The 22292-nt window shown below is 43.0% G+C and overlaps 3 protein-coding genes and 1 long non-coding RNA gene across 5 annotated transcripts; 2 read left to right on the top strand and 2 right to left on the bottom strand.

The window, feature by feature from the left end:
• The first annotated feature begins 458 nt into the window (after positions 1-458).
• LOC116735396 (transmembrane protease serine 9-like) lies at positions 459-15239 on the top strand. Its single transcript, XM_032587271.1, has 11 exons — positions 459-549; positions 4975-4995; positions 5127-5286; positions 5428-5693; positions 11203-11351; positions 11421-11715; positions 11923-12126; positions 12250-12418; positions 12641-12894; positions 12981-13075; positions 14510-15239. The coding sequence occupies exons 1-11, from the start codon at positions 495-497 to the stop codon at positions 14852-14854; spliced, it is 2013 nt and encodes a 670-aa protein (XP_032443162.1). The 5' UTR covers positions 459-494; the 3' UTR covers positions 14855-15239.
• LOC116735400 (uncharacterized) lies at positions 5700-10909 on the top strand. The gene is made up of 2 exons (XR_004342378.1): positions 5700-6819; positions 8087-10909. It is a non-coding gene; the product is annotated as an uncharacterized LOC116735400 (long non-coding RNA).
• A 395-nt stretch (positions 15240-15634) lies between the features above and the next one.
• Positions 15635-18783, bottom strand: si:ch211-198p11.6 (uncharacterized). Its single transcript, XM_032587274.1, has 5 exons — positions 18459-18783; positions 18315-18358; positions 18108-18218; positions 16385-16525; positions 15635-16270 (listed from the first exon to the last, which is right to left on the bottom strand). The coding sequence occupies exons 2-5, from the start codon at positions 18318-18320 to the stop codon at positions 16184-16186; spliced, it is 345 nt and encodes a 114-aa protein (XP_032443165.1). The 5' UTR covers positions 18321-18358; positions 18459-18783; the 3' UTR covers positions 15635-16183.
• A 970-nt stretch (positions 18784-19753) lies between these two features.
• eif1 (eukaryotic translation initiation factor 1) lies at positions 19754-21529 on the bottom strand. Of its 2 annotated transcripts, none has more exons than XM_032587272.1 (4): positions 21329-21529; positions 20741-20904; positions 20541-20645; positions 19754-20461 (listed from the first exon to the last, which is right to left on the bottom strand). In XM_032587272.1, the coding sequence occupies exons 1-4, from the start codon at positions 21357-21359 to the stop codon at positions 20417-20419; spliced, it is 345 nt and encodes a 114-aa protein (XP_032443163.1). In that variant the 5' UTR covers positions 21360-21529; the 3' UTR covers positions 19754-20416. The 2 variants fall into 2 exon arrangements, with proteins under 2 accessions (XP_032443163.1, XP_032443164.1); XM_032587273.1 differs by having other exon boundaries at positions 20544-20645; positions 21329-21527.
• Between the last annotated feature and the right edge of the window lie 763 nt (positions 21530-22292).

The raw sequence follows: 22292 nt of genomic DNA on the forward strand, positions 1-22292 counted from the left end.
CCGAACCAGCGTCCAACCGAACCAGCATCCAACCGAACCAGCGTCCAACCGAACCAGCATCCAACCGAACCAGCGTCCAACCGAACCAGCATCCAACCGAACCAGCATCCAATCATACCAGCATCCAATCGAACCAGCATCCAACTGAACCAGCATCCAACTGTCTCCAGGTCCAGTGAGAAAGAGCCACTGGACCAGCTGGTTCTGTTCTGACCCAGCAGCAGAACTGGACTGGTTCTAATCTCCCCTCAGATCCAGACGGATTTGGAACATTTTAATTCATGTCAAATACACAGGATTATACACACACACACACACACACAGACAGGAGGGTGATAAGTGTGTCAGATGGCGTGACCTCAGCCAGCAGGAGAGTGGGCGTGGCCTCATCCAGCCGGAGAGTGGGCGTGGCCTCCGCCAGCCGGAGAGTGGGCGTGGCCTCAGCCAGGTATATGCTGGAGCAGCAGCTGGAAGAGGCAGATGGTTTCTGAGCGATGGGTCTCTACCAGCTGATCGGTGCGTCGGTTCTGCTGACTCTGATGACTCCAGGTAGGAACCTGCTGACCTTCATCACCTGCAGGGTCAAAGGTCAAACTTATTCAGATATGAAACACAGAGATGTTCAGGGTGAATCAGATCTTTATTTTTTTGTTTATTTACATTACAGAAGCTAAAAAAAATTGCTGTGATTATTTTGACTTTAAAGTGTTTATATTAAAGTTAATATCAGGTCTAATTTGGGCTGCATCTGGTTATTAGGAGGGAAATTATGATCAGAAGAAAGAATATAAGGTTAGATCTTCAAAATCCAAACATGGTGAGGTTAATATCAGGTCCAAACTCTCATGTTGAAAATAATTACATATAAAGATGCAACGAAGGGAAACTAAATACATGAGATTAATGACTAATAGTTGATACTCTATAAGATTCATTCCTCTGCAGGTTTTATTCTTGGACAGAAACAAACTTGAAAACTGTTTTCTTGCTGGTGAGTCTAGATTTGATCATAACAGTTAAATAATGGCATCATAAAAAACAATTCAGACAGTAACAGTAAGGAGAAAATCTTCAGAGTGAAAAAATATAGATGAAAATGTAATTTCACGGCTTCATTAATCGAATAATCAAAGTTGGAGAAGCGGCTAAACCTCAAACCCAGATCCTTCAGATCAAACCAAACCGTCTGAAATGCCCCGCTGCATGGAGATAGAAATATAGAAATAGAAACGTCCTTCACTTTTTCCAACCATGGGGAATTTCTGTGCAACTCACAAACAGATAAAGGTTCTAGTGAGATGAATGAACAGGGAGATCCAGATGCCAACAGTTACGTATTTTAAAGACTGAAATTTAAAATCTGGTTGGGAACCAGAGCTCGATTGGGCCACAGTTTACTGGTCCCATTCTGGTTCCAGTCCCCGAAGAATAACCCTTCAATCCAGAGTTTCTCCCTCCACGTCTTCCTGGTTCCAGCACCAAAACAGATTCTCTTGCTCTCAGACAATCTGCTGCCGTTGGATCATTATTATTTACACAATAATGATCCAACGAGAATGGAGTTTTGTTCTGTTTCTGTTATTACATTTACATGAAGACGTTCTAATTACAATCTTTGTTCACACAGTAACGGTACATCGGAAAGGTGTAATGCTCTCGCCGCGCCACTAGTTGGTGCTAGGTTCTTTGAAACTACTGTAAGTGCGCATGTGTTTAAAAAAAAAAAGTTCTACTTAAAGGCACGTCGATTAGTGTTCCCCCAGATATTGGCGCAGATGGAAAAAATAACTTTGCTGAAACACGTTGTTTGAGTTTTCACGGTGTCCGTAGTTCTCTAGAGAAGAGCTGAACAAGCAGGTGTGTATTTTACCACCTGGGCGGTGAGGAGCGGTGAAGAGACGCTGAGGGAACGAACCGTATCTGATGGGGGAACATTAATTGTAGTAACACCAGCATTGTCAGTAGTTTCTTCTTCTTCTGTGGATTGTAGGAAGCAGCCGTGTTTTGCGTCATGCTATGCATGAGCTAGAGATTCCCTGAAAGAAAAGATCCATTTACTCCGTTTACAAGACAACGGTACCGGTACATTTCAGAACCATGGCACTCTGGAACCCGTTTTCAATCTGTGCCGTTTCAGAGGAAACTTTCGGTGGTTTCATGTAAATGTACAGAACAAACCCAACAAAACTTCCATTTTCACCAGAAACTGTTGTCGCGTCAACAGGGCCTTAGAATTAGAACAAACTTAGAATCCAGAAAAATAATTCCAGAACAGGAACATTTAGTTTTTATTATTACTTAGAAACTGAGGAGTACTCATTACTTTTACAAATTTAGGGTGTACAGAGAATACTGACTTCTACTTATCTAGCATCCCAGAACAGAAGCACCAACAATCTTTAGACCAGGGGTATAAAACTCCAGGCCTGTAGGGGCGCTGTCCTGCAGGTTTTAGATGTGCCACAGGTACAAAACACTGGAATGAAACGGCTTCTTGACCTCCTCCTGGTGTGGATCAGTTCTCCAGAGCCTTAATGACCTGATTATTCTGTTCAGGTGCTGCAGCAGAGGCTCATCTAAAAGTTTCAGGACAGCGGGCCTCCAGGACTGGAGTTTGACACCTGTGCTTTAGATCAACATTAGATTCTTTTTCTTCTTCTGCTCTTTCCTTTGGTTTGTTATTTTGTTTGTATTTCCTTTTAATTCCTGTAAAGCTCTTCGTATTGCCTTGTTGCTGAAAATGTGCTATAGAAACAAAAAGACCTTTAGCAGAGACTCTCCACAGGGCCGGTGGGCGGGCGGGCGAGGACTAAACAGACGGCTGATTAAACTCTGAGATACAAACTGCTAAGGATCAGACTGAACTGAAACCTTAGCCAGAGGTCAGAGGTTAAACCAGCTAGCGCTGCGTTCACAGTCGCTGTTTCTGGACGCCGACAGTGTTAGAAACACTCACCGTGTTTCTAGCGTCATTTGACTCCAGAGACTCCTGGATGAGAAAAACATTTATAAACACAGACTCTACTTCTAGTTTTTATTCTGTTTACTCAACACAAAGTTCTGGACTGGAACCACTTCCTGTGGTCCAGTTTGATCGGGTTTGGGTCTGGTCGGTCCTGGGATCTTCTCCAGAATCACTAAAACCAGGAAGATAGAGCACATAACACCAGTTTTAAAGTCCCTCCACTGGCTCCCTGTAGCTCAAAGAATAGACTTTAAAATACTGATAGTTTACAAATCACTGAACGGCTTAGCACCGCAATACATTAAAGATCTGCTGTTGTTGTATCAACCTTCCAGACCTCTCAGGTTCTGGTTCTGCTCTGCATCCCCAGAACCAGAACCAAACGAGGAGAAGCAGCTTTCAGCATCTATGCACCACAAATTTGGAACAAACTTCCAGAAAACTGTAAAACAGCTGAAACACTGACTTCTTTTAAATCTCAACTAAAAACCCACCTGTTTAGGATTGTATTTGAAATGTAATCAATTACAAATTTATTGATGTAACTTGACTTAATGATTGATTCTATGTTGCATTGTGTTTCTGTGTTTGTAATGATGTAAAGCACTTTGAAATGCCTTGCTGCTGAAATGTGCTATACAAATCAAATTTGATTGATTGATTGATTGATTGATTGATTGATTGATTGATTGATTGGCGGACTCTAACAGGGTTTATCTCCAACTAGACCCAATTGGTTAGAAAAGCACAGATTATTATAACATGATCAGTGAATATTGAAGGCTTTTAGACTGAAGGCTTTGTGTGGAGGGAGTGGTTTGTTTGTCCAGACAGTCAGTGAATGCATCTCCATTATAAAGCCACTCACTGATTCTAACAAAAGACACAAACAGTCATTTGTACGTTATGTTCACTGTCTGTCATCAGGGTCAGAGACTGAAAGTATGCTGGAAAATGTGTGTTTACATTTCTTTGAGACGAAGCAGCCAAACCGGTCTGAGACGCTGCGCTCCACTCCTCTGGTACTGGGTCAGTGTGTCCCAGGAGAACAGCAGCGCCCCCTGCCTCCGACTACCAGCAGGTTCAGGTGCTTCTGATGGAAAAAACTCAAACTGGAAAAACTGGTCTAGAGGGTGAAAGGAACAGAAAATATTCCCATTTACTTTCATTATTAACTTTGGGTGGATTTTAGGTCTGCACAAAGATGTTAGTGGTGTTGCCATAGCAACATGATGAGCAAATCTTGTGAGGATTTGGGTTTTCTGTGTTTATTTAGTTCCTGTGCTGTCCCGGCTGCCCCTTGATTGTTCCCAGCTGTCCCTCGTTTTCCCCTGATTACCTTCCCTGTGTATTTATACCCACCTGTGTCTCCTGCTCCCTGTCGGGTTCTTGTTGTGCGTCTACATCCTGTCTCAGATGTCAGTAGTCCTGTGTTTTCGCAGCACTACCTGTGTGTCTGAGTAACTAGCTTCATTGTTCACCTGGATTTCTGTACTCACCTGTGATCGTCATTAAAACAATTATTTCTTCACCATAACCTGGGTCCACTGTGTCATCCTCACCACCACCAGCAAACAATTGATGACAAATCTATTCCAGTGTGTTTTAAAGTCTGTGGGGTCTCTGGACTCAGACAGTGAGTGTTTCCAGGTATTTGGAAAAAACTTCATTTATAAACTCACATCTGGCCACAGCTGCTGTTCTGATAACGAAACGTTCCTAATGAGAACGTCTTCATGACCTACAACATGGCTGAGCTCTATTGGACGCTTCTGATTGGTTAATCCACAACATGCTTCTGTTTTAAAGCAGCTCCTAAAGCGCATTGCTTCCAGTGACATCATAGAAAGGAATCAGCCCAGATATCAGAACCTGTTGGTTCATTCCTGGTCCAGACACCAGAAGGTTCTATCAGCGACATGATGGGAACGTCCAGCCATCACGGCTCTGCAGGGAATGGACCTCAGAACCAGAGCTCTACCTCTAATAGTTTGTTTCCTGTTTTTCAGAGTCGGAGTCACAACTCTCTGGTAAGTAAATCTGATTATGTTTTTCATATTGGGATGTTTTAGTTAGGCCCTGAATGCAAAGTAGATCCAGCTAAAAGCATCCACATGACAGGAGGTGAGATGTAGGAATGTAGATGTCCATGTGTCCTCAGATTGTGGTAAACCAGCACTAAACACCAGGATCGTTGGAGGAGCGGTGGCTCCTGAAGGGTCGTGGCCCTGGCAGGTCAGTCTACAGATCTCGTCTCACTTCTGTGGAGGATCTCTGATCAACAGCGAATGGGTGCTGACTGCAGCTCACTGCATTATCAGGTGAGCACAGAAGGCAAAACGGTTGATTAGTTTGATGGATGAGAGATCTGACAACCGGTGGATCAAGTTTAAGTGGATTAACTCAAAGCTTCAGGAAGGTTTACAGTCTTCCTTGTTTGTCTCTTCTGGCAATTCTTCCAGCAACATAGGTTCGGCAAAACTGGTTCTGGGTCTTCAGAGTCTGACAGGAACCAATCCAAACAAAGTCACCCGGACAGTAGCACTGGTTATCCGTCACCCTGGTTTCAGCATTTCTACTCAGGACAACGACATCGCCCTGATAAAGCTCTCCTCAGCCGTAACGTTCAACAGCTACATCTCGCCGGTCTGCCTGGCGGCGGCGAGCAGCACCTTCTACAGCGGCGTTGACTCCTGGGTCACCGGCTGGGGCAACATTGGATCTGGTGGTAGGTCTCACTACAGAACAGAGCTACTCTGTTCAACTTATGCTTAAGCTGGAGGATATTGTAAAACAATCAGATGCACCATGACAGAACAAGCAGAAAGAGAGCTGGCTGGATCCTGTAGAGCAGATTTCAAATCAATATTTGTCAAAACATTAGAAGGTGCCGTGTCCCTCCTATTTTACAGCTTTATCTTAATATCTGAGTAAAACTCTTGACTTTTCCACACTCAGCAAAAAATGTAACAGTGGTGATCTTAACTGACCTGAAACAGGAAACATTTAGAGTGATTTATTGTCACACAGATGGAAATAATAGTTTTTAAAGTCTTTGTAAACAGTGATGGTCACTTCATAGTACCAGTGTCCCTGACAGTGGTGGGCTGTCAGGGCCAGCATGGCCTTCTCTGCTAGCCCTAGAAAATTGAAAAGAAAAACTGTAAAATGTTTTAATCATACTTAATTTTATCTATAATTTAATTTTTATTCTGCAAAACTAGCTGCTTATTAGTATTATTGAGGTTTCACTTTAATTTCCTACTTTAAAAAGTGCCTTAAACGCATCTGGCGAGCAGCTCCGCCTCAGGACCTGCTGTACTAATCCAGCTATTCTTTGGTCAGAAACGCAGAGCAACAGGCCACAGTTGGTATGACAGACAGAATGATCAGCCAATCAGAGCTGACATCCAGTGACTGTCCGCCCGGCTGTACGTTTTTTTTGCTTTTGTTTTTTTTTTATTATCATCATACACAACAAACTTGGTATCGGCATCAGATGAACACAAACCTGAAAAACTTGAAGAAGCCGAACCAGGTTGCTTCCATACTTACAGAGAGGATGAAAAAAAAAAAACCCATCAGGGGTTTTCCATCAGTTTCAAATAGTTTATCATATTATCCAGATCTGCATCTTGTTCTCTGTCCATGAATTTTAGAGATAAGAAAAGGAGGCAGAATTCCTTGTGAAAAGTGAGGAAAGATGGTTTGGCTTTAAGAAAACCACATTTGTGAATGAAAAACTTGCCCAAGATAATTATTACATTTCAAATTTCTTTTCTTTTCTTAGAGTCCCAAAAATAATGTTTCTTAGAAAATTCAGGTAAGTTTGGAGTTTTAGGGAAAAGCCAGTAGTAGGCCTGTCATGATAGCAAATTTTGCTGAACAATTAATTGTCTCAAAAATTATTGCGATAAACGATAATATTGTTTGAAGACCTTTTTACACTGATTTAATGGAAATGACATAATAATGCATGTGATTTCCTGCCAAAGATAGATACACTTTATTTTCAAAAGAACACTAAACACTGGAACTGATCAACAAAATAATCAAAACAACCAAAAACAAAAATAAAATGGATTCTCAGTCTCCATTAATAAAAAACTCACTTGAAAAAAAAAACTAAACAACATAAAGCCAAAGTGGAAATAAATACTGCATTCAACCAAAAGTGCAGATTATGAAGTCTGTATATTATGTTGCCCTTCAGTAATAATTAGATTTAAATATAGAAAATGGGCACATCGACTACCTGATGCAATAGTTCACACTACATGATTTTTTGCTGCTACTTTTCCAATTAAGACAATCTCAAAACGTTGGTCTTTCTAAGATTGTGTGGTGTGTTACGGTAGATCGTCGTTCCCGCTCCGATCCAAATCAGGGTTTTTTCCCCGACTGGGATCTTAACTCCACCTGTTGAATGTGACAGGCAGCCAATCAGAAAGCCTGGATCCCCCCCCCCGTTTTCTGAGTGGAAATTACGGAGGGGAATCCTAAACGGCTGACACGGAGCAACCCGATGAAATTTGGAAACAACATTAATGTTTATTCAACATGCAAAGAATATAGAAATGACAAGAGGAGGAGTTGGAGCGAAATTGCTACCGCAGTTGATAAACCCGGTAACTTTTCAGCTGTTCTTCGTTAACGTGACGTAAATAGGTTCTAATGATTTTCATTCAGTCAGGACTTTACGCTGACACTAGCCACATGCATTGCAGGTAGATTGTAGTAAAGCATTGATTAATGCCTGGTTTTAAAATTAGTTCACTGAACTTGTAGCCATTATTTTGTGCCCATTGTTGGACACCACACGGCAGGAACGAACCCGATCGAACCGTCATACCTAGGATTTCTGTTCGCTAATGTGTGGGTCTGTCAGGTTTTGAAAATGGGCCGACAACTCGTGCACACTGGGCTTTACACGAAGTAAAATGAGGAAGGGAGGGTCAGTGGAGAGCACCGGAGTTGAGCCTTTTTTCATTTAGTCTCATCAACAGAAAGAGAAAAAGGCCGGAAGAGACGATAATGCCGATAATTAAAATGACGTCGATAGTTTTAATTTATCGTACGATTAATTGATTTACCGTTTATCGCGACAGGTCTAGCCAGTAGTGAACATTATAACAGAAAACTTTGCAATAAACACATTCATAGAAAAGATGTTCAGTCGACTCAATATCACAAAATAAACAAGTTTTATCATCAATAGCAAATCAAAGTCTAAGGAATTCCTTAGAGGGAAAAACACCTGAAAAGATTTTAAAGTGGACTTCCTGTCGGGATCTGTTCCTTATTTGTGTTTATTTTGAGTTTCTCCGTGTTGTCCTGTCTCCCCTTGATTGTTTCCAGGTGTTTCTTGTCTCCTTGATTACCCTCTGTGTATTTAACCCCACCTGTGTTCTTTGTTCCTCGTTGTGTCTGTCTAGTTTCCAGTTGTCACCTGTTGTGATCATTGCTCTCCGCTTCTCTGTGTTCTGGACTTTTGGATTTTGGATTTGCATCTATTAAATCGTCTACTTTATCGCTACCTGGGTTTGCTGCCTCTGCCTCACCATCACTCACGCCACAAAACCTGACACTTCCTTGGGTTTTGGAGGAAGAGGAAGATTTAAGTAATTTGTTCTAATTTTAACTATTTGAACCTTTGAAAAGAAATTCGATATAAAATTTGGATTTGATACAAAAGTAAACAAAGTCCTAGTAAAGCATTCCCTAATTTCAGAGTTTTTTAGTTTATTGTCTGTGATACTGTGTCCATTAATCAGAAGTCCAGGTAGATCAGGGGTTCTGTAATCTCGGTTCTCATAAAAACATTTAGCTCTAATAATTTTTTGAAATTCACTTTTATTAATTTGCAGGTTATATTTAACACTGAATCCCTCCATTATTTAATAAATGCATTACAGACCAAACACCTTGTTCTAGCCAATTATGTGCAAAGATTGATTTATTATTAATTTTTATGTAACAGCAGTTCCTTAGGGAGTATTGTGTGGGCTATAATTATGTTTATAGATTAATCTCCAGTATAATAAAACTTGCTGGTGAAAGAATGAAAGTTTAACAGGCAGTTTTTTAACGTCAAAGTCACAACTAAGAAGAAAATTAACTCCACGCAGATTTGAAAATATTTTACTTGGAATATGGAGCCATAATTCATTTTGATTTGTTAGAAATGACCGAAGCCAGTTTATTTTTAAAGTTCATGCTGTCAAATTCAATATCTTGCAGTTCTTCATCTTTAAACTGTTTGATTAAATTACTTTTTCTGATGTAGTGAGTTTTCTGTTTCCATATAAAGTCTAAATTCATCCTGTTGATAGATTTGATTGCTGAATTATTGTTTATTCCTAATGTATATGCAGCGTAGATAAGTCTGGAAATACTTTCCATTTTGGTGAGAAATATTCTTCCCATAGATAAATCTCTGTGTGTCCATTTATTTAAATGAGTTTCACATTTTTAAAGTTTCTCCCAAATATTCAGATTTTCTAACTCAGATTTATTTTTATTTATATTCACACCCAAATATTGACATTGGATTTTACAGGAATATTAAAAGCAGTGGATATAGGACAGTCTGTTAGAGGCAAAATTTCACATTTGTTTAAATTTAATTTAAGTCCTGAAGCCTTTGAGAAAGTTTCAATCAATTTAAGAATTTTGGGAATTTCATTCAGATTATTTAAGTAGATAGTTGTGTCATCAGCTGACTAATAGAAAACTCTTTGCCTACCACTGATAATTTACCAAATAGAGCATTTTTAATTGATATGGAAAACATTTCTGCAGCAGCAATAAACAGCAGAGGATAAATGGAACAACCTGGTTTTCTACCTTTTTAAATCTCTGAGGTTCCATGAGGAAAACACACTGAACTGTTTGTATCTTTGTAAAATGTTTTATTACATTAATAAATTTATTTCCAAACCCAAATAGATCTAAAGCTTTGAACATAAATTCAAAGGCTTTATAAAAGTCTAAAAATAATACAAAGCCTTCATTTTCAATTAAGTGGTTGTAGTCAATTAAGTCCAAAATAAGGCGGATATTATTATGTATAGACGCCTTTTTATAAATCCAGACTGAGTGTCAGAAATAATTTGGGATATTCCTGATTTTAACCTGTTAGCAAAAATGTGTGTCAGAAGCTTGTAGTCATTATTTAATAATGTTATCGGTCTTAAATTATCAAGAAGAGTTGGATCTTTTCCAGGTTTAGGAATGAGCCTGATGACACCTTGTTTGGGTCAAACAGCCGTTTTCTGATAGTTCTGTCAGCATCCAAACACAAGGTTCTGATCTGAACCCAAAAATGTTTATAAAAGTTCCTTGTTAAGCCGTCGCAGCCTGGAGCTTTGTCCTTGGATAAAAAGCTTTACTGAGAACCGATTGAATTATTATCTTTTTGGACTGAATCAAACTGAGACTTTTCATTGAACTGAGTACCTGGATTTACATTTGGACCTGAACTTGAATTTAAAGTGCCATACTTTGATTTTCATATGTTTATGTCTCTGAATGTGATTTGAGTAATTGTGGTCCACTTTGATTTAATTGTGTTTGAAGGTATTTCCCTACCTGTAAAAGAAAGGAAAATGAGTTAACTCAGGAGAAAAATAGAAATCTTAAAATAGGTGCAACGTAGGAAAAAGAGACCGGTCTAATTAACCTAGGTGAACTAAAGAGCAAAAAGAAAGAGTGATATACTTTTTTCCCCCTTTTCCTCCCCATTTATATTTACCTCATTATTAAGAATCTGCAGGGTATTTTTGGTTTCATGTGCTGTATTTTATATGTGTGTTTTGCGTTCAGTAAATTGCCGGCCTTTTTCACTTAAAGCAGCGGTCTCTGGTGTTATTATTCTGGCTCCCCACTCCTTCGAGCCTGGAACTGGTCCAGTGGCGCAGTTAGTGGTGTGATACCGGTGCTACACTGAGCACAACAAACTATTGCTTGTGCATTTTGTTAAACATTGATATATTGCTTGATATTTGCATTGTTGGGCTGCATTGTTGCTTTACTTTGTATATTTTTATTTATTTGCATTTTTCTGGATGCCTGTTCTTGGTGTGATGCATTGTCCTGCACAACGTGTGTGTTGTTCAGGTGTGACGTCTATTGAAGGCCCTGACTGAAACTCCACAGAATGGCACTGCCGGTGCCTTTAGGTTTACTTTTTCATGCTTCACGTTTAATAACCCTAATGTGAATGTGTGTCTCCTCAGTTTCTCTTCCATCTCCTCAAAACCTCATGGAGGTGAAGATACCGGTTGTGGGCAACAGACGGTGTAAATGTAGCGGCTATAAAACGACCGACATCACTGACAACATGATCTGTGCGGGATTACTGGAGGGAGGAAAGGACTCCTGTCAGGTGATTATCTTTGCTTGTTAGAATCTGGCTTCATCCAGCAGATCATCCAAAATGTTTCTCATTTTAAAGGGAGACTCAGGAGGTCCGATGGTCAGCAAACAAAATGGCCGCTGGATTCAGTCAGGAATTGTGAGTTTTGGCGTTGGCTGTGCTCAGCCAAATTACCCAGGAGTCTATGCCAGAGTCTCCCAGTATGAGAGCTGGATCAAAGCCCAGATCGCCACCAACCAGCCAGGCTTCATGACCTACACATCAACCGGAACCAACAGCGACCTCAGCGTCTCCTGCACTGGCGTGCCACCAATTGTGTCCCCAACCACCACTACTCCCACTACTACCACTCCCACTACTACTACTACCACCACTACTCCCACTACTACTACTATTCCTACTACTACCACTACTACTACTAAGTCTCCTACTGCTACCACTACAGCTAATACTACCACTACTACTACTCCTACTGCTACCACTATTCCTACCACTACAGCTAATACTACCACTACTACTACTCCTACTGCTACCACTACTCCTACCACTACAGCTAATACTACCACTACTACTACGTCTCCTACTGCTACCACTACTCCTACCACTACAGCTAATACTACCACTACAACAAGCACTACAAAGCCAACAACAAAACCACTGACTACTACGGCCTCAGCAGCAATAAAACTCACAACAACCAACATCATCAAACCAACAACAAAAGCTACAAGTACCTCAGCACCGTCTCCTACAACGACCACAACAACCACATCCACACCCTGGCGTAAGTATTGATCACGCGTAGACTGGAAAGGTTTGTGTTCAACCTTAGACTTGGAGAAACTGAGTATGAACCCATTTGATGAACCCCAGAGTTTTATTGACTGTTTGACCGCTCCCTCTCCAGCTGTAGCCTGTGGCGAAGCCCCGTTAAACTCCGGTTCTCCGGATGGAAGTTTGTCATCAGAAGGCGAGTGGCCGTGGATGGCGAGTTTGCAGAAGGGAGGAAAGCATGTCTGTGGAGGGACGCTGGTGTCTGAGGACAAGGTTCTGACCAATGCCAACTGCATTCCAGAGTGAGCTCCAGTTGAGGACACTGTTCAGCCTGATCTCACTAGTTGTACCATGATTTGGGGTCAATTGTGATTTATTCTTCACTGTTTAAAAATTTGTTTGAAAACCTCAAATGTCAGCCTCTGTTGTAATGCCAACCCATTTTTCTATGAATAATTAGAGAAGTGCTTCTTGACCTGCTGTATTTCAGCAGTTCTTCATCTTGACTCCATTCTCTCCATCAGAGATTCTGATGCGTCTCAATACACCGTGGTGTTGGGTCGTCTGAAGCAGAACGGATCGAACCCTTCTGAACAGCCTGTTGCTGTGGGAAACGTCACTCGGAGCAACCTAACAGGTTCCAACATCGCATTGCTTCAGCTGTCAGATAAACCCAAACTGACCGACTACGTCCGGCCCATCTGCCTGGACAACGGAAGAACCTTCCCAGAGGGATCCACCTGCTGGGCTGCTGGCTGGAGCTCTGTGAATGGAGGAGGTGAATCAAACACACAGCAATGTTAACATCAACAATCAGACATAAACATACGGTTGTTAAACTAAAGTTTCCTCTCTGTCATGTAGCTGATAAAGTTCTTCTGAAGTTCCAGACCGAAGTTTTAAGTTGTGGGATTGATTCAGGAAACACCTTCTGTACCGGAGTGTTTACACAGCAACAGGTGAAAAACTTCACATTAGTATTACACATGCAGATAAAACCTTTGAGCTCCGTTTGTTCACAAATACAAATGAGTAAACTATAATTATAACTTATTACTTTTTAGGTTGGCCAATTAAACTACTCCCCTCTCCCAAATTAAATCAAACACAGAAGCTGTTAGAGGTGCTGATGTTTTTAGCAGCAAGAGGGGCCCTTAAGTCAGAAACTGCTCCAGGCCTCATGCAGCCTTCGACCGGCCCTGCAGGATGAGTTAAATCTGCTGCACTGAGCAGAGATGAGCAACAAACGGAGATTTAATTTAATCCTGCTAATGTGGCTTTAGTAGCTCTAACATTTCTGTTGAGTTTTTAATAAGAGTCACAGAAACAGTTTTAGTTTCTCAGATCTCTGCGCTCATTAACTCTGTCTGACTAAGTGGACAAAGCATTTGATACGGTTTGATGCTTCGTATAACCGGAAAAATAATAATAGAAATAAAAATAAAATAATATAAAACCAGAGTGAAAGCTCCTCACCGGCTGAACCTGCATGATGAGGTTAGCGCTGGTTCGATTACCGCTACAGGGAAGACAGCGCCACACGCTGGGCAGCGAGCTGAGATGGAAACGCCCCACATCATTCTTTGTTCACAAAGATAAATCATTCTCACCTCTCCTCAACGCTCCTCTGAATTCACTACTACAAGTTATTCCTGCGGTTCATAGAGCTGCACAACCAGAGCTAACACGGCGGGTTTGAACTCTGACCTTGATGTAGAGTTCTCTAAAGAAACATGATTCCTCACAGGAGGTCGATGTAAATATCCATACAGGTCAGTCGGCGTCCAGTTTGAGTGGAAGGAGGAGCGCGACCCCTGCTGAGGTCAACTTAAAAGATCGAGCAGCCGCAGCGCGCTGTGATTGGTCTGCTCTGCTGCACGCTGTGATTGGTCCGCTCTGCTGCGCGCTGTGATTGGTCCGCTCTGCTGCGCGCTGTGATTGGTCTGCTCTGCTGCGCGCTGTGATTGGTCCGCTCTGCTGCACGCTGTGATTGGTCTGCTCTGCTGCGCGCTGTGATTGGTCCGCTCTGCTGCGCGCTGTGATTGGTCTGCTCTGCTGCGCGCTGTGATTGGTCTGCTCTGCTGCGCGCTGTGATTGGTCTGCTCTGCTGGATTTAAATAATAATCAATTATAAACTTCTTTTAGAAATAAATTTTCTCCACCAGTGAATCGCTCAGAGCAACAGAGACGCTTTCAATCCAGATAAAAAAATAAAAAAATAAATAAAAACTTTTTTTTTTGGATTATTAATTTTTGGAAAAACAAAAATAAGCAATGTTTGGCCTGGTGGGGGGGCTAGTAAAGCATGGCGGGCCGCCAGGCTTATAATACACTGGGGGAAACCCTGATGTAAAGGTGTTTAATGACCTCTGACCTCTGCTATTTTCATTCAGGGTTATTCTGGCGACCCGCTCATGTGTCAGCAGGAAGGGTCTTGGTTCCAGGTGGTCGTGCTCTCGTCCGCTGAAATCTCTACCAGATATAAGCGCCAGGCTCCCTTCATGTCCTTCGAGAAACTGGACCGCTTCCAGAACTTTCTGATTCGCTCTCTGGGGTCGTTTCTGACTCCAGTCATCAGAAACGGCATCAACGGCACCAACAGCACCAACAGCACCAACAGCACCACTGCCGCTGCAACTGTCGCCATGACGACGAGCAGAGCGACCCAGAACCCCTTTGCCTCGGTGCTCTGCCTGCACCTGCTCCTCCTGGCGCCGTGCCTCCACCTCCTCTCATAGACGTCCACCTCCACCTTTACATGATGTGGCGCACAATCGAATGTAAGCTGCTGCTCAGGGGGCAACCAGTCTGGTTCTGGTTCTGGAGGAGCTCCATCAGCCTCTCCATCCTCAGTAAGACGTTGTTTTTGCTGAGTCATGTTTGGTTAGTTTGATGCAGCAGAACCTGCTAGCAGATGTCAGCCGGACTGAACTACCTCACCGCGCTGCGGCGGACATTTCCACCTGAAGCTACGACCTTCCTAATGTTTACATGAATGTTTGCACTGAAATGATTGTAAGAAGCGAGCTTCATCTGATCCAATCAACGGCTCTCTCATGCTTTGATTGCACTTTACTGTAAAACTGTATTCAGAAATAAATTTGTTTTTCTCTAAACTGTGAAGACGTGTTGCTTGCTGTTCCTGTGGTCGGTTTCGCCTGCTGAAGTAAAGGTGGTGCGACCTGAACGGACCTTCTCTTTATGACTCGCTCCAAGTTGCACGGCTTCTTCTAGTACAGGAACATCATACTGAGAGAGCAAAGCGTTTCCCACCTGAGCTGCAACTCCTCCAGAGCCACCAGGCTGCTTCTCTTATCGATGCTCCCGTCCTCCAACCTGTCAGGTCAGAGGTCAGCAACCTTCTCGTTCCTCCCCCTCTTCTGCATTAAAAGCTTTATAAACAAGGGAATTAAACAAAATTCAATGTTATGTTCAGATTTCCGAACAAATTAAGTTTTACCCTAACGCTTAAATTTGTTCAAGATTCGCAGCCCACCCAAAAAACGGAGCACACAGTGTGAAGCGTAAAAACATTCAATTATATTCAAAAACAAAGCATTGATGTATAAAAGCTGAACTGGTCAAACCAGCCCTTCTTTTTGCTTTCAGAATAAAACCTGTTTTTAGTCTGTTTCATAAGGGCCACAGTGAAGAGGCCAAAGGGCCACATGTGGCCCAGGAGCCACATGTTGGAGACCGCTGGTCCGGGTGGGAACAGCTAAAGCTTCTTTGCTTCTTTCTTACCAACCCGTCACAAACAATCAGTAACCAGATGAGCAACATAACAGACTGAGGACGACACGGCAAAGTCAGGGTGTGAAGACTTTAGCGGAGGAGGGTCCGAACCGGCCGGGTTCCTGGAACGGTTCCCACTGTCGCCGCGTGCTTCATCTCAAAACCCAGAGAGTGGAGCGGCAGCACCATCTGGTGGTCAGACTGGCGCTGCGCCCAAACACAACGGCTCAGAAGACGAGTCGGAACCACAGATGGGTCGGGTCGGTTTTGTTCAGCAGAACTGGGCCGGCTCCATGTCATTCCTCTGAGCGAGTCAGAACCGGTCCTCGGTTCTACTTGATCCGGATCTCGAAGCAGAGGCAGTTGCAGGAGTCACACTCTGGAGGCTGGCAGGTGCAGGCGCAGTCCATGCTGAAGCACTGAGGTCAGAGGTCAGAGGTCAGACTGACCACAGAGCACACTGGAGGGCCAGCTGTGGCCTCCGCATCCATCCATCATCCATCCATCATTCATCCATCATCCATCCGTCTCACCGGAGCGTTGGAACATGAGTCTGGCAGGAAGGTGCTGACGCCTGGCAGACGGCAGTCACACATCTCAGCGAGTCTGAAGCATTGGTCGCAGACGGAGACACTGGGACAGCAGGGACAGCTGGGACAAGGGGGACAGAAGTCCTGAGGGGACGTCACACACAGAGAGCGGGGTAAGCATTTAGTCCCAGGGACACCTGGGGCCTCACCTTAAAGCGGCGTACGCACAAGAAATATTTTACACACAAGTCGACATGTATAAAGATGAACTTTTTGTCAAAGTTTGGTAAATGTACACAGACTTTTTCTCTGGCGGCAGAAACACAAACTTTATCTGTGGACAATAAGAAACTACAAAGAGTCAAAACTCACCTAAACACACTGAAACCTGACTACAGTGTTTATCATGATTTTAATATTTTATTGTTTAAACGATTAAACTGAACCTCATTTATCCTCAGACAATAACCTAACACACACACACACACACCAACACACAGAATAAAGAAAATAGAAATAGAGGATGTGAAAACCTCAATGTAAATAATCATGTTGCTCAGTTTGTGTCTCATAAAGATGAAACTCATCGTCTGAATGCATCTATTTATTCTCACTAGAGAGAAACCAGGGCTGATCAAACAGTTTGATTATTGAAGGTGATCAGGTGTGGAGACAATCCCAGGTATATCAGTAGCTGCATCAAGGTGAGCCGCTACCTGAGGAGCTTTGGCTCTGATGGAGAACATGGAGCCATTGATCAGAGATCAGATTGATCTGCTGGTTTCTGAGCGTTTAGATTCATCCAGACTGATCATCCTGGAGCTCTGAGCAGAACTTAAAGCAGGTACCGGTACCGGTACCGGTCCAGCTGCAGCCGTCCTCCAGTGGAGCCGCCCGCTTTGTGAATGCGCCTTATGGACAGAAATCATCTGGACTCTGTAATTGTAACTTCTGCTCATGATTCCTGGATTCAGAAGAAACGTTTAAATCCCGGCTGAACGCTCTGCTGCTCTGAGATTTTAGGATTCATTTGGAGGTTTTTAAATTTATTATTTTTATTTTTATGAGCTGACCTTATGTGTCCTGAAAGCACCTTTTAAATAAAATATATAATAATAATGATCATAAATACCTAGTCTGCTACAAACAAGGTCGTTGCCATGGTTACTGCTTCACGTGGCGGCAGACTTCCTGGTATTTATACTAATTAATATTAAGATGTTTTTATGGAGGCGACAGGCGGAGCAGCAGCTGCTCTGTTTCCCCTAAACCAGGATCTATAAAGGAACGGTGCGCACGCCTTTATACATCCGGGGTTTGTGTGCCGCACTTTTCTACATTTTTCCGTAGGCCAAGTTTTAGTGTGAAAACTGCGCGCTGTTTTATACATGAGGCCTCTGGTGTCCAGGAGGGACAAGTGTCTAGTTAAAGTCTGATCATTCTTCATTAGCGCTGCATCCTGAGTCACGCTCCTGATCAGACCAGCTGGATGGGTTCAGACCAACGGTTGCCTTGGAAACACCAGGGGAGAGAAGTGCGGAAGACGCATGCCTGCCGCACTTTTCAGGCTTTTACTTGTGAAATTGTCGAAAACCAAAAATTATTTTCTGGTTCCTCAGATGAAAACCCAACAGAACCTTATGAAGCCGTTGGTTGTTCAGGGTGTGACTACTAAAGCAGGGCACCATCAGAACCAACCCTGATCTAACGGGTCATCAGAACCGACCTTGAGGCAGTAGCGGATCCACAGCCCGACCACCAGAACCATCATGTAGAGACTGACAGCGATCAGCATCACTGCAGGGAGAGGGAGGGCGAGGCCCCAGGGCGGCAGCACCTGCAGGGCGGCACCAAACACATCTGTTAGGATAGATCCAAAAATTCTAGATGCTCAGGTCTGCTCAGTCTAGATGTTTCTTTTCTAGATGCTGACCTGCATGCTGCGTCTGGAGCAGAACCTTCAACAGATTCCTGAGCCTGAAACAGCAATCACCGCCAGATCATCAATGTTTGGTTATTTATCACAATCGATGATGCATTCAGGGACAACATGTTTCCCCTGTTTTAGATGTTTTACCTTAAATTCAGAGAAATAACCCTTTAATCTCCCAATCAGAGGCCAACTTCAACTCCAGACTCCGGAGTCTGTTAGCATGAAAAGCTAATCTAGAACCCTAAAAAGAACCGGACCTGGTCCACATGAACAGAACCGGCGGTACCGAACCTTTTCTGGAAACAATTTAGACTCACTGCTCAGTGAGTGAAACACTTCAAGTCTAACAGAAACCAAATGAAGTCGCTTTTCCTCTTCCTCATCCTGAAATATCGAAGAAAAGCAGGAAGAGCGAAAACAAACGATCAATGGCGGCATCAGAAGCGTTACCATGGAGACCGATGGATGCCTGCGAGGGACCGAAGAAGCGAGAGCGAAATTTCTTTTTTGCCCTTTTACTTTAAACCAGAGGGGCCCAGAGTGGGTCCTGGAGGCCCGGCATCCTGCACGTTTTAGTCTCTCCCTGGTTTAACGCACCTGGATCAAATGATGGCCAAAGAACATTGACCTGCTGAAAAGGTTGTTGGTACCAGGGAGAGAACTAAACCATGCAGGAAACCGGCCCTCCAGGGCCCACTTTGGGCCCCTCTACTTTACAGAAACAAGAGGGGGTTTTGAATGATTTGAATTTTAATGGGGCAATTTTTATTCATAGGTGCAAATATTCTAAAATGTAACCAAATTTTAAGTGTTGGAAACAATTTAATATGTGACTCCATGAAGAAAAAGCAAGTTAAAGTAATTTGTCAGACAATTCATAAATCTAGCATTATTCCCCTTTAATTTACCTTGTTTTTCAAAGCATAAACTTGTAATAAATTTAGAAGGTCTGTAAAAAAAAAAAAGAAAAAAAAAAGAGGTTTTGTTTAAACCTTTATTTGAAAGGAAACCAGATGCTGGTTCTGAACACGGCCAGACCAGAACCACTGTCTTAAAGCAGACTCTGCTCTCTGGAGTTAAACTGGGGTCAGGAGGTCAACAGGCTCCAGAACCAGAACCTTCTGCTAACACAGTCCTGCCAGGATTGAATCCTATTTTTACAGCTGGAAAGAAACAGATTCAGTACACGAGTCTGGTTCTGGTGAGGCCCGTTTGTCAGGTACAGAACCAGTTTTCATCAGGTCTGAAAATGTTTAATATTTGATCTGTTTAATTGAAATTAACTTCAGTATTTTAACTGGGTCCAGAAAAGTTCTGATTAGATGAGAAAACTATTGAATTAAACCCAGATTGGATCTTCCTGGTTCTGATAAGTTACAGGAAGCATGTAGAGCAGATCGGGTTTTCCCTCCAGATTGATCAGAACCATCCACACAGAATCGGCTGTAAAAGCTTTATTGAAACCTTCCATCTCAGTCAGCATGGCTTTAATACTTCTGCATAAATTATTGCATTTGAGGACAAGAAGCTCATCCAGAAGCACATTTAGTCAAGATCGAACCGGAAAGCGGGTCAGCACCAGAACCGCTCCATCACAGTGAACCGGCTTGGATCGCTACAGCCAAACCATTTGCTGCAAACTAAAACCTTTCGGTCAATCAGACGGCTCTGACCCGACCCCCCCAGGACAACACTCCACCCAGCAAATGGAGACTCATCGTTTTATTGAAACACCTTAAAGTACAAAACAAAAACGTTACATGAAGCAGCGCCTCCTTGTGGCACCTAAAAGAAAAACCAGAGGGACATGGAAGGAGGAAGTGTGTGAGGGAGGGTCGTCACCACTCATCCCTGATGTGTGGAGCTGCAGCCGTGTGTCTTTGTGAGAGCAAGGCTGCCCCCTGGTGTCGCAGGGCGGTAGTGGAGGTACAGAGTCCCATGTTCTTCAGAGGTAATTCGCACGCTGGCTAAGAGTTGGTGGGGTCGCAGAGGAGGGAGGAGAGGGAGGAAGGGCAACAGCAGCACATAGAGGAGGGGGTCAGGGTTGCAGGGGTCGCGATGGCCGTCCAGGAGAGAGGGGGGTGGGGGGGCGCCGGCCGCGTCTAGAAGCCGTGGACTTTGAGCTGCTCCTCCTTGGCCAGATCAATCTGCAGAGAGAGAGAGCCATGAAGACCTGAGGCAAAATACCTCCACAGAGGGACTAACTACCTCCACAGAAGGACTAACTACCTCAATCAGGAACTGGCAGATATTCTTGCGCTGATCTCCCTGAAGTTGGATCACTTCACCATACTCCGGATGCTCAATCACTGTCCCATTGCAGGCGAACTTCTGTTAACAGAAACAAGCTGCAGGTCAGCTCACTGCACCATCAGGGGAGAAACGGCTGCAGCTCAGGCTGCTCCAGATGTGCTGCCACATGTTACCTTCTTGAAGGCCTTGACTAGCTTCTTCTTGTCATAGTCGGCCGAGATGCCCTGGACAGTGGTGAGGGTCTTCCTGCCGTTCCTCTGCTGGATTCTTATGTGGATGTAGTCCTCAGTCCCGGCTGGGAGGCGGTCATCACCCTTAGTTGCATCAGCAAAGGGGTCTGAAAGAGCAAGACTATCAGAATCGGGTCTGGACCTGGTCCAACTTCCGGAACAATAACAGACATATCCGTTTTTATGAGAGGGATCATATTTCAAACTTACTCCGCAGAATCTATACATTTATATAATAACTGGCCCTATTCATTGACCGGGGGATCAGAGCGGTCCCGGTTAGGGAAGCTAACAGCCTCAGTAGCCGGGACCGTTAGCTTCTTTAGGCCCAGTAATGGCGGATGTTGGCCTGAAGGCCTCAATCCCCATAGAGAATAAAACCCGACAACAAAACGTTTTTAGAGTTCTACTCTTTAACAACAAACCGCTCATATCAACTTAATAAAGACAGAATTAAAAGAAACCGGTTCAAAAAACAACAAAATCCTCCCGCCCTTCCCCCACCTTCTGCGTCGACAGAAAAGCACTCACCAAAAGTTTGGAGGTTCTGGATAGCGGACATACGATAAGATTTGCTTTCCTTTCGGATAATAACTTGGTTCTAGGGCGGTTCGGCTGCTGACTGTCTCTTTTCTCTCCTGTTCTGGTTGTTTTAGTGGGTTCTGCTCGCTGGGACGCCCGGTCGGCTCGTTCTCACCAGCTCTCACAAAATGGAGACAAGAGCTGCGAAAACAAGGCTTTATAGACACGCCCCGAAACTGACGTCAACGCGTAACTGTCGTGCCCCGCCCCGAGAAGGTTTCTCCACATTACTGGAAAGATGACGTCATTTTCTGTGAACGTGAAGTCATCATCACAAGGAGCCAAAAACATACTTATTGATTACTTACTATAAGTATAAATTACTGTAACTATTGGTTACTATTACTACTGAAAACTATGAAGATTACTGCATATAATGATCACAATAACTACTGAATTACTGATTAGTCTAAGTACTGCTGGTAATACTTGACATGTTTACAGAAATACATCTCATTGGAATATTTATGCTTAAAATAATATTCTAATGTTACTAGTTATGGCACTTACGGCTGTTTGAAAGGAAGTGAATCTTCAGGATTCATTCATTTCAAAGAGCCATATCATTTATAAAATATATACATTCATCTAAGACCAAGCCATTTATCTAATATATATATATATATATATATATATATATATATATATATATATATATATATATATATATATAAAAAAAATTCCCTTCTCACCCACCGCGGGTGGTTCTTATCCTCTGAGCTCGGGTCCTCTACCAGAGGCCTGGGAGCTTGAGGGTTCTGCGCAGTATCTTGGCTGTGCCAATATATATATATATATATATATATATATATATATATATATATATATATATATATATATATATATATATATATCTCCAGTTCCTCCCTCAGGGAGGAACTGGAGAGGGCCTGGAAGGTGAAGACCACAGTGG

The sequence above is a fragment of the Xiphophorus hellerii genome, chromosome 16 (assembly GCF_003331165.1).
Source record: "Xiphophorus hellerii strain 12219 chromosome 16, Xiphophorus_hellerii-4.1, whole genome shotgun sequence".
Classification (NCBI taxonomy): domain Eukaryota; kingdom Metazoa; phylum Chordata; class Actinopteri; order Cyprinodontiformes; family Poeciliidae; genus Xiphophorus; species Xiphophorus hellerii.

What these genes read in the sequence shown, in the direction of transcription:
- LOC116735396 (XM_032587271.1), top strand. Translation starts at nt 495, where the DNA reads ATGGGTCTCTACCAGCTGATCGGTGCGTCGGTTCTGCTGACTCTGATG. An exon ending in GCAGCTCACTGCATTATCAG is followed by an intron (nt 5,287 to 5,427) that starts GTGAGCACAGAA and finishes CAATTCTTCCAG; the next exon opens with CAACATAGGTTCGGCAAAAC. An exon ending in AACCACATCCACACCCTGGC is followed by an intron (nt 12,127 to 12,249) that starts GTAAGTATTGAT and finishes CTCCCTCTCCAG; the next exon opens with CTGTAGCCTGTGGCGAAGCC.
- si:ch211-198p11.6 (XM_032587274.1), bottom strand. An exon ending in GGATCCGCTACTGCCTCAAG is followed by an intron (nt 16,526 to 18,107) that starts GTCGGTTCTGAT and finishes ACGTCCCCTCAG; the next exon opens with GACTTCTGTCCCCCTTGTCC. An exon ending in ACTCATGTTCCAACGCTCCG is followed by an intron (nt 16,271 to 16,384) that starts GTGAGACGGATG and finishes CTCTGACCTCAG; the next exon opens with TGCTTCAGCATGGACTGCGC.
- eif1 (XM_032587272.1), bottom strand. Translation starts at nt 21,359, where the DNA reads ATGTCCGCTATCCAGAACCTCCAAACTTTTG. An exon ending in CCAGAACCTCCAAACTTTTG is followed by an intron (nt 20,905 to 21,328) that starts GTGAGTGCTTTT and finishes TTGCTCTTTCAG; the next exon opens with ACCCCTTTGCTGATGCAACT. An exon ending in GCCAGTTCCTGATTGAGGTA is followed by an intron (nt 20,462 to 20,540) that starts GTTAGTCCTTCT and finishes CTCTCTCTGCAG; the next exon opens with ATTGATCTGGCCAAGGAGGA.